At 38.8% G+C, this 18,598-nt stretch overlaps 2 protein-coding genes across 7 annotated transcripts in view; both read right to left on the bottom strand.

The window, feature by feature from the left end:
- The window catches only part of Sifr (SIFamide receptor), a 40,851-nt gene extending 36,034 nt beyond the window's left edge, over positions 1 to 4,817 (bottom strand). Inside the window, exon 1 of the mRNA XM_083105896.1 lies at positions 3,605 to 4,817. Within this exon, the coding sequence (XP_082962022.1) occupies positions 3,605 to 4,175 (571 nt within the window). The 5' untranslated portion in view covers positions 4,176 to 4,817. The remainder of the gene's footprint in view (positions 1 to 3,604) is intronic.
- Positions 4,818 to 13,010: 8,193 nt separating this feature from the next.
- The window catches only part of Cad89d (cadherin 89D), a 34,350-nt gene continuing 28,762 nt past the window's right edge, over positions 13,011 to 18,598 (bottom strand). For 3 of the 6 annotated variants that reach the window (XM_083105782.1, XM_083105780.1, XM_083105781.1), the window contains 8 exons: positions 18,075 to 18,287; positions 17,685 to 17,773; positions 17,540 to 17,623; positions 17,378 to 17,446; positions 16,099 to 16,302; positions 15,516 to 15,719; positions 14,295 to 14,459; positions 13,011 to 14,059 (listed from right to left, as the gene is read on the bottom strand). In XM_083105782.1, coding sequence (XP_082961908.1) covers positions 13,636 to 14,059; positions 14,295 to 14,459; positions 15,516 to 15,719; positions 16,099 to 16,302; positions 17,378 to 17,446; positions 17,540 to 17,623; positions 17,685 to 17,773; positions 18,075 to 18,287 — 1,452 coding nt within the window. In that variant the 3' untranslated portion in view covers positions 13,011 to 13,635. The other 3 variants (XM_083105785.1, XM_083105783.1, XM_083105786.1) reach the window with 3 other exon arrangements.

Below are 18,598 nucleotides of genomic sequence, written 5' to 3'. Positions count from 1 at the left end.
AATGGCTTAAAAATATTCGGAAAAATATATTGCCTTGCATTTATAAATCACATTCTGTACATTAGAGCATTCAAAAATTAGGCCCACTTATTAATAAGTCCTTTACATTCAGTGCACCCTCGGGGTGAAAATGTCACGACTCTTTGTCGCTATTTCGAGTAGCTATTCCTAAAAAGCGCAATTTCCCCTAACAAAAAGACATTTTTTAAGCACACACGTACGTCTATCGTGCACGTAAATCATTTTCTCCTCCTTCTTCGTAAGAAGCATAAATTAAACGCGGTACTCAGAAATGAAATTGCTCCTCGAAAGGGAAAAGGGGAGAAAGAGAGAGAGTCGTCATCAACGAGTCGTCTCCGGAAGAAACCAACGAGCGACTTTTAACGGTCTTTAACTCGCCCCTCGTATCGACTTTATCGATAACGACCTATTAACACGGTCACCTACACTTTGATGCGCGCGATCACATTCTACTTTTCGTCTCGTAAATAATTGATGAGCTGCAGCAGAAGTAGACTATACCAATCAATAGAACAAAATTCCTTGAGAATTCTACGAGGGAAACCGGTGTCTAATCATCATTCTCGGCTGGTACATAGATAAACATTGGACGTGTGTATACATATGTAATGCAACGTAACAAGTTTTTGTCACGATGAATGTAGTTTGAGTTTTTAAAAAACATACGCGTTCTCGTCTTTTCAGTCGCGTGGCCAAGATTGATGAGGCAAAGCGAATAAACAGCACTGCGTTAAAACTCGACGCATTAAAAATTCTGCTCCTTCCTCTTTCGTTAGAATTCGCGCTTCCAGAGGTATTTAAACAGACCTGCATATCCGTCGATCCAATATAAAGAACGCAGCAATAAGGCATTCTCAGATGGCATATCAGACATTTGAGCGATCAACTTTTTTGTACATTATGCAAATTCATCTGAACAGAAAGATAACATGCTTGAGCATCATGGCAGGGGATCGTCAACGTAACGAAAATTTAACGCGAAGCTGCTTCTTCTGCTGATGAAGATAATATCGAAGCGTCACAGCAGAAACGTCTGATGTGCGTCTCAAGGTCGAACGCATCGAGCGTGGCCAAATCGATCGTTTATCAAAGAAAGTCGTTGCCACGCCGGCGATAAAACTCAAGACGGCCCTCTGATCGCGAATTAATCGAGCGGACGTCCCTAGCGCTAGCGCGGGAATAGATCGAAAAACCTCCCGGCGCAGGCCTGATAACGCATTCCCGATAACTGCCGATAAAACGCAATCGCCAACAGGAAGCGAAACGAAATGTGACCGTAAACACGCGCCTTTTACGACACCCGGGGTTACGAGATCGCGCGTCTCAGAATCGTGCGCCTTGCTATTGTAATTATGGAAATGTAGCGTACTGCGCGTGGCTGACAATAAGTATACCTGTACGTTTAACTTGCGCGAATTGTTATGAAAAATGTGTTACATCGGGGACAAAACCGCTAATATTACAAATTTTCAATACAAATAAATAAATAATAAATATATATATAATAATAAATAAATATATATATATATATATATATATAATAAATATATATATAAAAAAAATATATATATAATATATATATATATATATATATATATATATATATAATAAATATATATATAATGTATTTAATATTAATAATATTAAATATTATATTATAATATATTATAATATATATTAGTATATATTATATAAAAAATTATAAAATAATGTATATATACAATTATATTTTTTCTGCTGGGAACAGGCAAATATGATATATGAATAAGTCTGGCAAAGGCACAATAGCATCCTCTACACGATTGGATGCACGTATAGCGCATTTACTTTGTGCGACATTGGCAATGGTAGAAATTAAAATTGCAAATGTATTCATTCTTTTAAATACATACTTATATATATATAAACTACAAGATAACGGAGGAATTTTATAAGATAATCTCGTGTAAATAATTTCATGTAAAAAATTGAGAGTACAAAATAATGATTAATAAATTCTGGAAAGTTTCGATTTACAAAACCAAAAAGTAGTATTAAAGGTAATAGTAAAAAATAAATTATATATATTAATTAATAATAATATTATATATATTAATTATATATATTATTATATATATTATATATATTATTATATATATTATACATATACATATTTGATAGTATCAATTAATATATCAAAACTCTCTTCTTCTCTTCTCCCATCTCTTTCATGCATTCTCTCTCCCTCCAAATTATTCGTTACTTTTACTTTTTAATCAATAGTTTGCTGACCACATTTTTTCAATATTTTAAATTTTGTTTCAATCTTACAATTAGACAAACAATTTACATAAAATTCCATTATATCTCGTTTAAAATTAGTATTAAAAATTTAACAACGTATTGCTAATTGAAGTTACAATCTAGTCGAATATTATTTATATGTATATAATTAATATGAAATTAATTCCAATAATTGTTTACAGCCTAGTTCATCATTCAAAGTGCGTAAAAGAAGTTAATTCTCATAATGCTCACGGCACAATTACAATGCGAATTAATTGAAAGTCCTCGTAATTGCAAACTCGTGATCGAACTGGCAACGCGTACAAGTCGGCTACATAATTTCCACCGCAGATGGAATTACACCGGTTACGATTCGTTGATTTTCTAAAGAGCGGCACTAGGCGCCTGTTTTTCTTCTTTCGTGCGCCAGGCGCGTGATTCTGTTCATGGAAATGCAAATATAATCCGTTTGTTTGCTCAAATTGCGATTCGTACCGTAAGTCTGTCTTCTATTTGCGCTATCTCGTAACTTGGCCGTATACTTTATTCTTCGCTACATCGTCGATATCATCCAAACATGATGTCTAAATTTGCACGTAATTTGTCCGTTTTTCGTGTGCCTCGTCTCATAACACTTTGTCTTTCTCTCTCCTTCTCTCTATTATCCCTCGCTATTATCTAAGAATAATCCGGTTCTCAAGAATTGGATAGCTCTGCCTCGAGTGCGAATAACAGCCGAGAGAAAGAAGGGGAGGGGGACGCAAAGGGATCGATTCGGTAATACGAAGGGAATACACCACTTTTCCCCCTGACTCGAGATCAGCCCCTTCGCTCGAAAGGGAGGCTGCGACATTGAATCAAAATGTACGGATTATACATCGTGATGACAACTTAATTGCCCTTGAGACTCTATCCTCTTGAAATGGAGTATACTCGGCACTGGAGGGGAACTCATAAATATTTTCGTTATGCTCGAAGGAACATTCCTCGCGTAAGGATAAAGAATGATTCATAAGTTATGATGAATCCACAATGGTTAGATTTTGACGTTATTAACAAACGTAATAAATAATGCAATAGTAAACATATTGACGCAAAAATCTGATGCAGAATTGCAATGAACGATGTATGATACCCAAGAAACGTTGTACCGATCTATTTCGATCTTGTTATATCGCTCCATATGAATAAATTATAAATTACTAAAAGGTTAATTAATAAAGAAAATTACTAAAATAAATAAATAAAATTACTAAAAGGGTAATTAATAAATTACCAAATTATAGATTCCTAAGAGGAACAGATTATCGGTACTTACGGACAAAGATGTTGCTCATGAGCGTGGCCGGCAGGCAGAAAACGATCACGAGCACATCGGCCACCGCGAGATTGACGATGAAAAAATTCGTGACGGTCCGCATGCGGGGTGACCGGTACACGACGGCGATGACGAAACTGTTGCCGATCAGGCCGACCACGAAGACGACCACGTACGCCACGCAGTAGACCGCCGACATGGCCATGCTGTGCCTGTACAGCCGATCGGGCGCATGTACATCGCCGATCGCCGATAGATTCGCGATCTCGCTGGCGTTGAACAGCCCGGCGTGGACCTGGTGATCGTCCATGGTCGTCCGTGGACTCGTCGTCGCGATCGCCTCCGTGATCAGGCTGTTGAGGTAATCGCCGAGATCGTTCCGCGTGTGCAGGGTGCCGGTAGCCGGTAGCGCGACCGCCGTCGTAGCCGGCACGTTGTTGCTCCTGCGTCGCGTGTCAACGTCGAACTCGTCCGAGTCCGGTAAACGCAGGGACGCCATCTCCAGGAGGGGAGACGGTGGCTGCAGCATCGGGAACTTGAGCGTAAAGTGACGGATCGACGTTTCGACCATTAGCCGAAACGTTAACGCGGCGTACCGTGGCCTCCTCCGTCGTCGTCCACCTCCTTCTCCTCTTCCTCCTCCTCGTTCTCCTCCTCGGCGCGCTCGCCGTCGTGTCGACGACCCCGACGCCCAACCACGACGCCTACGCGACCTTCCCGGGTCGCGAGGCGGCGGACGTCGCCTCGTTTCACTCGACTAGCTTCTCTAGCCTTCCCTAGGCACTCGGGGTCCTGCCGACGAGAGGTCCGACCTGCAAACACGAGAGATTCGACGGGACGATCTCGGAAACTACCGCTCTATCGTCGAAAGCGCCGTCTAATACGCGACTTCCGGGACGGTCGGGTTATCCATAAAATGAGAGAGCTTTCGGCATCGATTTGAAGAAACGCGGAAGTTGGGGAACACGCGTGGTCCAGCCGCACGTGCGCCCGAGTCCCTCCGACTCCACCACCGAGACTACCCTCCGGTTCTCGAGGAGGTAGGATCGAGGGGAAGGTCGGGGAAAAAATTGTGAATCGGGCAAAAAAAGACGAGGGGTGGGAGGAAATGCGGATCGACGCCAAGTACGATCGAAGGGAAGCGTGTACCCGGAATGCGTTTGCCGCGCGACGTTGATGCCGGATGCTGGAGCGACTCTAAATGAGCCCGCCTTAGAAGACGACCGCGGACTGCCGCGTCGAGATGCACCCGTCGCGGCGAGCTGTCTGGTGCGATGCTCGACGACTGCGCAAGCGTTACATCCAAGCGGCACATGCACCCGCATGCGATCTGCTCGCGCCGCGACCCGTAGGCAGATAGGGTACGTAGGGCAAAGCAAAGCAAAGGGAAATAGAGGAAGAGAGTGTGCGGACGTGCATGGGCGAGACAGCGGCGATATAACGCGATCGCTTTGCCTTGAACGATGGCCGGCCGGCGTTTCCATCCTCCTGTCCTGTCGAAACCATCTAACTGATGACCACGTCCATCGTCGGAGGCACCACTTCCGGCCAGGTTCGACCGAGAAAATGACGATGATTTATGCGCGATGTTTACACGACAGTTAAGGAACAGTAATCTAGTCGTGCCAAAGTCCATCAGATCGAGATCACCCTCCCGAGAGGTGCGATAGAGGGGAGGAAAAATTGGACCGAGCACGAATTTGCATGACCCCCTTCTCTTCCTCCCGCTCCCCTTTACCCCTTTTTCGATTGTATTACTCGCATCGCCGACTCGGCGCCCCGGCGAGACTCTCTTCCGCAAGCGACACACCGTTCAATCGCTTATTGAACTTGAAATTGTACCGCTAAGAGATGCAACGGTGAAACACGATAACGTATTGTGTGGCGATTGACAAAAGTGAGCTCTCTGATCTTAGAAAACTGATATCAAACTCTCTGATGCAAAAATATCTAGATCTTTTTTAAATCTAATCTAATAAATATCTTAATATTCTTCGCCAAAAATTGCAAATGTGATTTAAAATTAAATTTTCATGATTTAATTTTAATTTAATTGTTTTTTTATATTTATATCCAGGAGACCACGTTCAATAATTGACGGTGAATCTTTCATAAGAGGATATTTGCGCATAAAATGACCTTTGCTGGTATCAATGCATCCCAGGAAGCGGAGGATGCTCCGCGAAAACTCTCGCATGCTCAAAATTTCCTGTGATGTGTCAGAACCATAACTAAAACTGTAACTGGCAAGGGACACCCATTTACATTTGTACAATTTTGACGCTGTCAACAAACGTGTCCTGTGTCACTGTACTGACGGGAAGTCTGCGCCAAAAACTAAAAGTGAAGCTACAACTCGAAAGGGACGTGCGTTTCGTAATACATGTATATTTTAGTCTGCATATGTGATACTGTCCTCTTTTAAATATATCTACCTTGTAATTATTCTTTATTTACATCGATATTTTTAAATGAGATATTTCTAATTTTTCAACAATCTAAATATAAAATATATCTATCTGATGTAACATTTTAACGTACACTTTGTTTAAAATATATCACGCGCAAGTGAAAAGCGTACAAGTAATTTCAACTGAAAATACTCATTTCTGTAGCTCTAACACTTATAAAGAGAATGAATAAACTTGAGCTTCTTTTTAAAAATGGAAATAATGACGGGGAAAACATTAGAGACTACATCATTTATATATATTTAAATCATGAGATCTTGCGGTTCTGCAAATGGGACATTCAAAAGACGCATGTGATAACAAAACTACGTAATTTTGGAGGAATCTCACAGCTCGCTCCATTGCTGCTGAAGTATTTCTGTAGCAGGTGTTTCTTATCTCGAGGAATTTCGTCGACTGACAATGAGTTTCTCATGCTGAATATCTGTCTTTTTGAATGACGAAAAGTTTCGTTCTCGTTTCCTAGGTAAAACAATTATATCGACGAATAAAGTTTATTTTTTGCGAAAATGTAGAACACTCCTTAATTTATTCTAAATAATAAAAAATAATTAGCGTATTTAAATTATTTATATTTAAATTATATTTTCACCTTCCTCATCATGATAATATTATATTTTGACGTAAATTTTAAATTTTATTATATATAAATTATACGTATAATATATAATTTATCATAAAATAAGATATTCTTAAATTATTTATATCGCTTTTCTCCCTAAACATTGATTTATCAAAAAATTTAATTATCTTTCATCTAAAACATAACGCTTTAGCCTGAGAAAAACCAAAAGATATTTCGACCAGCGAGCATGCATTTGACATTTTAGCCAATAAATCATGATGGTTTTGACAATGGTAGAGGAGTACATCTTTTTTCGACAATGTCAAAGGCACATATTTAAATAAATCTACAAAACGTTCGTCTATCGCGATATCTGATGGAAAATAATAAAATTTTAATTAAATTATATCACTTATATATTTTCAAAATTTGCGCGTGCATGCGTGTATATCCCCCTTTTTTCTTCGATATAATTATTTTTAGCCATATTTTAACGTATGTACGTCAGCCGCATATTTCTCTGTATCTCACAAGTGTTTTTATTCTTAGTCATGTATTTATCCGCGCGATTCCACTTTGCGTCGGATCGAAAATAACCGAGTATTTACTAGCGCGAGAACGCGTCCGCGATCGAGAACGAAGAAACGTATGGCTGACGTACGTGAGATGTACCGCTAAATGTTAATCGCCACATAAATTTTGGAAGGGTAGAAGCGTACATCCACTCGCTATGTATACAGGGTGTTCTAAAAAAGTATGTCAAAAATTTAAGGAGATATTCCTCACACCTGAAGGATGAAAAAATGTTATATGGACATAGGTGCGGAAATGCTTATTTCAGGAGTTATGTTGAAAATACTGTTAGCTGTATTACTTACACAAGGAAAAATTTAGGATTAATTATTGTAGACGACAATCGTTTAATTAGGCTTATTTACATTTGGTTTTAATGTGACCTTGAGTATGTTACAATAAATGTTGAAAATGTTCACCATTTTCCTGAATACAAGCAGTGACACGTCGACGCATCGACTCACGGACACGTTCAAAAATGCCACCAGTGCGTGATTCAAGATCTTCGTGACCGTATCACTGCAGATTGCGAGACAATCCGCTGTACGCCAGGCATTTTTGAACGTGTCCGTGAATCGATGCGTCGACGTGTCACTGCTTGTATTCAGGAAAATGGTGAACATTTTCAACATTTATTGTAACATACTCAAGGTCACATTAAAACCAAATGTAAATAAGCCTAATTAAACGATTGTCGTCTACAATAATTGATCCTAAATTTTTCCTTGTGTAAGTAATACAGCTAACAGTATTTTCAACATAACTCCTGAAATAAGCATTTCCGCACCCATGTCCATATAACATTTTTTCATCCTTCAGGGGTGAGGAATATCTCCTTAAATTTTTGACATATCTTTTTAGAACACCCTGTATATATCGCTCTACTATCAGCGCGATGGATCAACCCGACGCAAACATACAGCCACATACAACCACGTGTGTAACATCGATTAATCTCCTTCTCCCTTCTAATCTCTCGACTCTCCTTTCTCTCTCTTATATCCCATCTCGCGGCACGCCGTCTCTGTATCTTTATCCTCCAGCCCGATTCTTCGTTTATGTTTTTTGCAGTGCATCGCCCACGTACCATAGTCGTCTCTCGCTGATTACGTAGGGACGGAGCAGGAGGGAGGGAAAGGAATCGCGATGATTCCCCGGCAAATTGCCCAAATTTCCGGTTTCTAGAAACCAAGCGGCAGCTAAATGGTTAATTGAATCGTTTCTTTCAAGGACGCTCCGCGAAATTCTCTCTCTAATCTTACAGACGGCCATTACTCTCGTCGCGCAACCAGTGGTCACCAAATTCCATTGGTCAAATATCGCTGAAAAAATGTTCGCCCGCTATTTTCAGTATCGTACAGAATTAACCTGGCAATTCAAATCTAATTAAAGTCTCGTTAAAGTCCATTCTCTTTGTTTAATCTATTACAAGTCTTTATATTTAACATATTCATACATTTTTTGTTAGAAATCAAATATCAAAGTAACATAATTGTGTAAAAATTAACGATAATATTTTCGGCGTTATAATAGCATTTAAAATTAAAATTAAATTCCTATTAAAATAAAAATTTTACTCAAAATTAAATCAGGATAGATTTCAGTTATTTAGTCACATTCGTAAAATTTATGAAAAAACATCCATTCTTTAAAACTTGAAAATACCAAATTAAAATGATATATAATTTTTACTGTTCCATATATCCTTATATATAAAATAATAATTAATAATAATAATTCAGATAATTTCTATTACAATAATAATTTTAAAATAATAATAAGACAAAAATCACATGTAGCACAAAAATACAATAAAATGCATCTTGCAAATCTTTTTATAAATTTTGCTTAATATTAATATCCCTCGATAGCATCTATCGTAAAAAGAAACAGCAGATTTGCAAAAAAAACGCAACGCGGACTTCTTCCCAACCTTCGCATTTCAGACATCAAGTTTATAGCAAAATAGGTACTTGGTACTTTGTCCTATCGCATTCTTAATACAACCATATCATAAAAGAAAATTGTCTTCCAGAATGAAGTGCGAGGGAGGGAAAAATACCAATGTCTAAAATCACAATGCGCCGACTGCTATTCTCCGCGTATCGGGCTTTGCAACTCCCGTCAAAATAGCCCGTCTTTTATATTCCGTCCTGTTATATTCTCGTGTGTCGCGCGACCGAGATTGCCTTCTCTTCTTATCCGCAAGTACAAGATTGCGGACCGTATCGCGAAGCTGCGGTTGGAATGCTCGGACGGGAAGGGAAAGCTCGAGCGCGGAAACTTTGGGAAAATCATAAATCCCGATCCGTCGCCGACTCCGGGTTCAACTTTGTGGGAGTGATGCAGGAGTATCGACTTTTTTTCAGTTGCTGTCGTTAAACGGAGCTCGCCGGGGAGCCACGTTCATCGAAAGGATACGTTGCAAGCGCGATCGTACGGCACGGATTTCGGCGCAATGGAAAACTGCATCGTTGGCGGGCTCGGTTAGAACCCGGGCTCGTAAGCGTTTTCGAATCTTTGGCAAGCACGGAGAGCGAATCCTCCAATTTCTCTTTGGAGAGCGATACTTTTCCGTTCCGCCGAACGGAAAACTGGAAATCCGGGTGCGTCGTTTGAATTTATTGTTTCACCAACGGGATCGAGAAAGAAAGAGACGGAGAGGAGTTTGAATTCGAAATTATCGAAACTCAATTAATATGATTACACCTTGTCAATTATTTTGGAAAAATAATCCGATCTTTCCAAAATGGTGTTATTTGTATTCGATTAAAGCGCATTAACGCGCAAAGCGTCTCGCTTATTATTTTTCCGACCACTTGGACGCAGTGCGGAGAGAGAAAAAGAGCGAGTTCTTGACATGTATATATTTGTCTCGCTTCGTTATATCTCCCTCTCTTTTCTCCTGCTACGATTTGTATACTCTCATCTTCTCCCTTCGCTATTATTCCCGGCGAAAATCTTAAAAGAGAACGTTCGGATCTCACCGACGATCTCGTCCCTCGAAACAATGAGACAAGGACACTCTCTTCGTTAGTATAAACTGCATATAGGTGACTTGCAGACGGGGAGAAGCGCGAGTTTTTTTTCTTTTTTCATCGAGAAACGCGACGCTCGTTCCACGCATTTCCCTCGCCATCAGTGAGAAATTGCACTTTGAGAATCGTTCGCCCCCTCTTTCTCTTTCTCTCTCTTTTTATCGCATTCATCCTAAGCATCTCACATTTTTCCCCGTCCTCCCCCGTCCTTCGCAATTTTATATTTCCCTCCCCCACAATTACTTCGAAATTGCAGGAATTCACGAATTAATCGCACGTGGCAAAACTACTACCGAAGAATTTCTCGCCTAATTCTAAACGTCGCCACGACATTCCTCTTCCGGATCGCTTCGGGCAAAGCCACCCCTCTCGCCCCCTCTTCAATTTAAGATCGGCACTCATTGTATTTTTTAAAAAAATATTCAATTCCTTTAATCGATGGCCGGTTAAGGGCAAGGTCAACCGACGACATACACGACGACCTGTAACCTTCTTGGTCGCGATTTTATTAGAGAGACGATACCGCGTTGTAACGAGCGATCGAGTTTCGAGTTGCGGCTGCTGGCCGCTGCGCCAGGCTGCTTCCATGTGCATCTAATAGCTCGAGCTCTAATATATAGGCATACGATTGAATATGCGAATTAGCTCGCCTTGGCGACCAAGCGCGGAACAAGTCGTTCATTTTCCCACGGATCGATACTTAAAGAGTCTCCGAGAGTTCATATATTCCGCGTTTCCCGAGCCAGCAGTTGCCGGCTACTCGGGGCACATTTTCCAGCTAAGTATTTGTGATATATACATATAACGTGTACAGCCAGCAAAGATACTAATGCTACGAACGTGCTCGTACGAGAACGAGTTTTCTCTCGCAACGACAACGGAGCGCGATAAATTTCACCGCAAAGTTGCCGGACAAAATTATGGACGCCCCGGCTTTTCGTTTTGCAATTTTCTCGAGAAATCTTAGCCAAGAATCCAGTAAAACGCATCGTTTTCATCGACGTGATCTTGAACTTGTAATAACGTCTTCGATCGATACTTGACGGGAAAAGTGACAGGGGAAGGAAGGGATTTTCTCTAAAATTGCGGATAAATGAAAGAAAAGCAGAGACCGGAGACGAGCCGAGGATTCCGGATGACGAGAGGCTGCGGGAGCGAAATCGAAGGCCACGGCCTTGTCCGACGACTGACTGACTGCGAAACCACCGCCGCCGCGTCTCATCAACTCCACCTCCTACAAACGTTACTCGAATATTTGAGTGAAATATTAGATATTTAATCCTGATGTGTGTGTGTGCCCGGGAAAGGAGTCCTTTCCAATGTGTCTCCGCCTGATTTCGCGATTACCATCCGCACTGGGACACAGCGTGTTCTCGACACATCGTCCTTGTGGATCTAACGGTTAAGGTCGAGGTCGCTAATCGGCGACCTTTTAAGCTTGATCCTACAATCGATGACGTAAGTTGATTCAGTTCGGTTCGATCGGGCGCTTGAAACTTATTTACCGAACATATTAGATACTGCTCCAAGTGTCCCCTCTGGACTCATAGTCGAATCTCACCGTTTTCCAATAATATTATGATACGATAAACGTCACACAAAGAAACGAATAAATAAATAAATTATTAAAACCCTACATAAAATTTGAAAATAATATTGCAAAAATTTAAATTAAAGTCATTATATATATACCCTGATTATATTTATTTTTTCCTTCGTAATTAAGCTTTACTTGCTGTAATTACGTTAAAAATTTCGCGATTATTAGACTGATATTTAGACCGCTCAGAAAAACGTTCTGCAACAAAATGTCTTTTCTGTAGCTGATATTGCTTCTTCTACTTGCCATGGAAGGTACAAAACGTTCGTTTTTGTCGCGTCGTTTTAAAAACGAAAATGGATAGACAATCGTTCATCATCCACCAGCCGATCATAATAAAAAGGCAATCAGAAACGACTTTACTCCATTTCTGTCCCTTTTTCCCTCGCTCTCGCAGCATTATCAATAATTTATCCGAATGTTCCTTGGATATCTCTGCCTTTAAAAAGGGATTAATAATGCACCCCCGCGTGCCGATTCGATTTATCGTAATTAAACACCTACGCTGATTTAATCAAGTAAGGGGATTCCTCAGACTGTCGGAGAACTTTGAGAGGAATTGCGAGATATCGACGTGTCTTCGAAGGTCACTTTTGACGACGGGTCGTGGCGTGATTGCGCTCGTATAAGTGCGTATTCCAACCATTCTAAAAGTTATAATTACATATCAAAACTATTAATTATCTCGATAGTTTTTACTTTTGATAAATATCATTACATAACATATATGTAACTGAAATCATTAAACAGATAGTTTTTATTAATCTTGAGAGAGAGAGAGAAACTAAAAAGTCGCTTTTTTAATTTTAGAAATTCAGACAAAAGTAGAGATCATTTATTATTGAAATTATTTTGCCTGTAGTAAAATTTTTGTCCTCAAAGTAGAATAATAAATAGCGGCCGTTAATAAATTAATGCCCGCTATTTAGATTAAATAGCGGGAGAATAAAAGCACTGAGAAAATTTCTTTTCTTTTCTTAATGATTTGCAACGTATTGTTGTGAAAAATTAGATATAGAAATAAGTAAGAAACGTTCTAAGTAGGATATTAAATTACATTATATGTTACATTTTATTACATTTTACAAAAGTGCACATATATGCATATATTAAATATATATGTATTAAATAATTACATATATTAAATTATATATATATATGTATATATTAAATAAATCGAGGATATATAACCGATCGAAGAGTATGGACATATTCACAAAATATATCTGTACACGATCTACGTATAATATAAATATATAGTATATACAACGATATACTACTATAAATATACAGTATATACGATGTGCTATATATTTATATTGTACATAGAAACACTCACATTTTGCACTTTAATATTTGCGTTATATAAATAATCTTAATCGATATAATTACCGCGCCATAGTCTAATCTAGTCTCGATTAATCAAGAAAGTAACATGGAAAATTGAAAACGGTGTCATATTTACAGAAATGAGTGATTTTCTTCGATTCGACGACGTGCAAATACTTTGGCAACGAGATGACACGCTTTGACGAGGAAGAGACCGTATACAACGTACAAAAATAATTGATTCTCCCAATTTGTGAAAACAAAATTACGTTATCGAATAAGGACGGAAAATTTGCAGCCGTTATATGTATATTCCTCGCGCTCCTCGGAGATGTTTCTCCGTTTTTTTACAAATCGACGCCGCTAATAGAGCATGTGGCTGGTGCTGGATGTACCTGCGAATGCGATTATCCGCTCAATTTAGGCAAGTATGTACTATTAAGATGTATTTTTCGTTATGTTGCACCGAAATTATATCTGTTCCAGCTGCTCCGTCTCCTAATTTCGTCGATATCGGACCTACCGTGAAGGCTGGCCGTCGTAGGATTCGTTTGGGAGCCGGCCGAAGAGATCTCCGTTCCAGGGTGCTCGTGTATCACTGTCTCGGTGATGTTGTTCTCCGCCTCGGAATGCATGCGGCGATGTTCCGCTTGCCGTCTTTTCTCGGTACCGGTACCGCTACAGCAACGTTGCTCCCGTTGCAACGTCATTTCGTGGGTGTAAACGGATTCGCCGTTCGAGAAGGAGTGGAATCGCTGTCGTCGTTTAGCCGCTAGCTTTGCTCGTCTGCCAACCACGCTCGAAGTGTCGTGAGACCCGCGCGAGACGTCGTTGCATCGCTCGTGACGCTGAAGGGACTTGAGCGAGTCCTCGTACCCGCTGAAAAAAGATGGAAGAAAGATTTTGTGTGGGCCGTGGAACGAAGACTAGGGGAGAATTCGATAAATTCATGAGATAGTTACATCTTGAATCAATAAGATAATCCCAATTAATGACATTTTATTTCTTTTTATAATTTTTCTTGCAAATGTCTACCACGTGAATTCGATTTTCAAGCTTCGAATATCGAAACCGAGTTGAAGGGAGACGAAAATATATTGAAAGCCCTACTTACTTGCTGCTCTCACCGCTGGAAGGACTGGACGAATGACTGCAATGGCAGGAGGTACGCGCCACGATACCGGAATCCTGACCGCTGGAATGTAAGGATGTCGCGGATGCCTCGAGGCCTTTCAAGGTACCCGTCGACCGCACAGCGTGTTTTCCGCCTCCGCCCATCCTAAAAGTAGCCCATGACATGATGGCGTCTCGATATATTGTAAGATACTTCGAAATTCTCCGATGCAGTAAACAATAATAATAGCTTTTCTTCGAAAGCGAAGGAGTCATCGCGATGTGTTCCGAATGCATGATACATTGTTCGATTTTCTGTTTCTCCAACATCAGTTATCCGATATAGTTTGAAAATTTATTTGAACAGAATTTTCTCTATTAAGATAAGAGACAATATATATTTTATTGTCATTGCTATAAAAATTATTTAAGTGCATTTTGTTATACATCGCTTTTTATATTTTAAATTATATTATATTAAATTATATTATATATTATATTTAATTATATTTTAAAAATTATTTTATTCTTTATTGAATTTTAAATCAATTTTAATGTACAAGTTTAAAAAATTTGCCAAAAATATTTCATATTTTTGTAATAAATTTAATATTTTAATATTTAATATTGCGAAGAATGGCAATTTTTGCATCAATATTGGATTGCAAATTTCCAAAGAATTTTTAATTAAATATGTGATGATTCTCCTTGTTATCTCTTACATTATTCTATATAAAAAATGATGGAGAAAATTTTATGTTTTTCTTGCATCTCCTATTGTTTAATTATTTCAAACGTCACTTATCTAGAGATATCTCTTGTATATACAGAGTGATCCATTAATCTATAAATAAACTAAATCACATATGGCTATATAAACCCATAATCTATAAATGCGTTTATCTCTGAAAGTAGACAAACACAAAAGAAGTAGCACATATGGAGATTAAACTGTTTCGCAGTTAGATAGCCTATACGATTGTTTTAAGAGTGGAGGCGTTTCGGATTTCAAAGTCAACTCAATTTTTTTAATGGAACCATATACTTTTTTTAACATAAATCGATTCTCCTCGCTATTCTACGTATAAAAGTAATAGTTGCTTCTTTCGTTTGCCATACTTTAGAGATAAATTAATTTATAATGAATCACACTGCATGTGTATAAATCACACGAAAAGCTCCTCGACTACCTAATAATAATCTTCGACAGGTCAGAACTTACGTGTGAAAGCGGACGCAGCTGCCGCCATGCTCGCATATACTTTGACGCCTGGGTACCTCGGGGCAAAAGGGCTCAGGGTCATAATGGAGACCGTCGACGAAGGTAGGAAAGAGCGGCGGCTTCTGCAGAGTGCCGGCAGGATCCGTCAGAGCGAATCCGACTGGGCTGATTGTCGAGAACATGGCCTTGTCTCGTCGTCTGCGACTAACGAATGGAATTTGAGACCCAATTCAAAGTAGCATCCAGTTTGTGGGAAATCAAGGAGAGAAGTCATCGCTCAGGACGTTAATTAAAATAATAGAAAAGATCGAAACAATTCGTACTATCCCCTTCCTCTCACCCCCGCGTTATTTTTCTCAATATTTACTCGCATAAGGCTTCATAAATTTATATAGAGAACATATGTTAATGAATGTTAATGTTATGCCCAAAAGAAAAGAAAAAAAAAGAAAAAAGAAAGAAAAAGAGGGTAAAATCTTGCATAAAACATGTCCGGGGGTTAGTATGGTAGTGTAGATGTACGAATTATGTTAAGGGTCGATGTTAAGCGAGATGGGGGCGAGCAAAATCATATTCCGCGTACCGCTTGTTGCGACGAACGCAGGTGACGCATAAAGCTGTTACGAGGGCGCCCACGAAGACGACGCAGCCGAGGACCACGACGCCCACTTCGAGGGTGGACAGCAAGTAACGTTGATTGCCTCTACGCGGAGCGCTACCGACGATCTCCAGCACGCGATACTCGTCCAGCTCACGTTTTATATCTGCCTTCTTCGTATTAAAGACACTGAAAAGTCACGTATATATACGAGCTTTTTGTAATAATTTGGTATCAAATGAATAGCTTAAAACTTCATATACGAGATAGAAATCGAGTTGAATGATCAATCTAGAGTAATCTAATTAAACTTTTGTAAAAATCGACTCCAAGTTAATTAAGAAAATTTGAAATTTTTTATATAATAGTGCAACAAAAAAGAATTAGGTTAAGATAAAGAAAATCCTTGTGATTTTTATACGTTACAATTATTAAAAAATGTTACAGCTTTTTAAAAAAATTTAAGATTTAAGTTGTAAAGTATTTCAACGTAAATTCTTATGGTATAGCTACGGTATGTGACATGCTAACAAAGTTTTACTTCGTTCAAAATTAAGTATATAGTTAAAACTTTCAACGCTCAAAAGAAATTTATTGTGAAGATTAAAGTTAATAAGATTTCCGTGATTAAATACTGGATTTATTACATCGCGGAAAAATTGTAATTAATTTTATCTACATTCTATTCCACGGCTTATATCAAACCTATCACATTGTGATTAAATTTAACATAAAATTTATATTCAATAACCTTGAAAGCTTTCACATAATTATTTCTTTTAATTTTGCAAAAATTCGACAATTTCTTAATTTTGATATATCATTTTCACCATTTCGAATTTGTTTTAACATCAGATTTGTATTCAATAAAATTTTTATATTTAAATAAACAATTGAATATCTAAATGAAAGCTTAATTTATAACTTTCTCACAATAAACTCATTATTTAATACAAAATCTTGTTATTAACTATAATCTTTGCAACAAATTTTTTTTATAACTAAAGATTTTAACAATATAATTAATTTTAAATAGAATGAAAACTGAAACTATTTCAATATAACATGTAGTTATAATATAATAAAAAAGCTTTTTTGGCAACTTTACAATTTTTTAAATTATATTTAACGTAATAAAACAGTTTTAAAGTCGATATAGAAAAAAATTATGGAGAATAATTCTATTCTTTCATAAGAGTTTAAAAAGAAGTTATTTTTGTTAAATACATATTTATATAATCAAAATAATAATATAATTAATTACTTGTTCAAAGTATCCATGTCCACCATAGTATTCAGATGTGGATCGATTGCGTACAAATAAACATCAGTGCTGAAAATTAAATAAATCGAAAATTCAATTGGCGATTGTACAAACTTGGAGGATATTATTCGTTTACCAAAATCGCTCAGCGAAGTCACTTACGAGGCTGCGTCAATTAAGTTTTTTTCGATGTGGGGCTCCAGTTTTCTTACTCGCACGTCCAAACCAGTGACATTCTGCAACGCGCTGAAAAATTATAGTTCCTGTAAGTTCGCGATATTTCTTGCGATAATATATAGATACTTACGTGGTGATGTTTTCGAGCTCCGGCTCGATCTCGATAGGTTTCCGCCCCATAACCATGACAATTTGCTTCTGATCGTCCAACACGTACACCTACGAATTCGATAGTGATATACATATCGAGTAGCAAAACAGATTGTCGAATGAAACGGAGAGAGAGAGAGAGAGAGAGAGAGCTGGGGAGAGATGGGGTGTTTCCTGTCTTTCGAAATATCCCATTTCCCAGAGAGGAAATTAGCCCGAGCGCTATCTCCAACGGTAAGTAATTAAGATATACCACATGTATGTGTGTGAAAGAGAGAGAGAGAGAGAGAGAGAGAGAGAGAGAGAGAGAGAGAGAGAGAGAGAGAGAAGGAAGGAGACGGGTAATGTGGAATATGTACGACAGACTTACAAAGACATTGGCGATGCTGCTCCGTCCATTTTCGGCGCCCTGTCTGTCGGTGGCCTTGACGTCGAAGCCGAAGACGCGACCGGCGTCGCGGCCGAAACTCGCCACGGATCGCACTTGACCGCTGAGTGGGTCAATGGCGAAGCGCGGGGCATCCTCCCGGCCAAGAATTTGGTAGCGTATCTCGCCGTTTATCCCCAGATCCCGATCCTCGGCCTGCAAATCCCCGCCAAGAGTGCCAAATAAATCTCGCCGACTTTATCTGCTTTAAAGCTGACGTACAATGATTTTCTGACGCGCGGGGATCTTTAATCCGCGAAGGCTTTTTACACCGATCGAAACTTTCCAATTGTACGGAATTGTTTCTCCAGATTCTCTCGTTCCATTAGCGCGCATTCTATTACATTGCAACTAACAAAATGTTCCGTATAAGTGACATGGCATTTACCATGCGAAAAAGCCATTTCAGAAAATCGAATAAAGCTTAAAAGAGAGACGCTCCAGAGAGACGAAAAGGTAGAAAGAAA

Source organism: Camponotus vicinus, unplaced genomic scaffold, assembly GCF_025532165.1.
Source record: "Camponotus vicinus isolate PSW18456_S1 unplaced genomic scaffold, iyCamVici1.0 SCAF_8, whole genome shotgun sequence".
In the NCBI taxonomy this organism is placed as follows: domain Eukaryota; kingdom Metazoa; phylum Arthropoda; class Insecta; order Hymenoptera; family Formicidae; genus Camponotus; species Camponotus vicinus.
The sequence above is the reverse complement of the archived record's forward strand: the minus strand, read 5'-3'. Positions and strand labels throughout refer to the sequence as shown.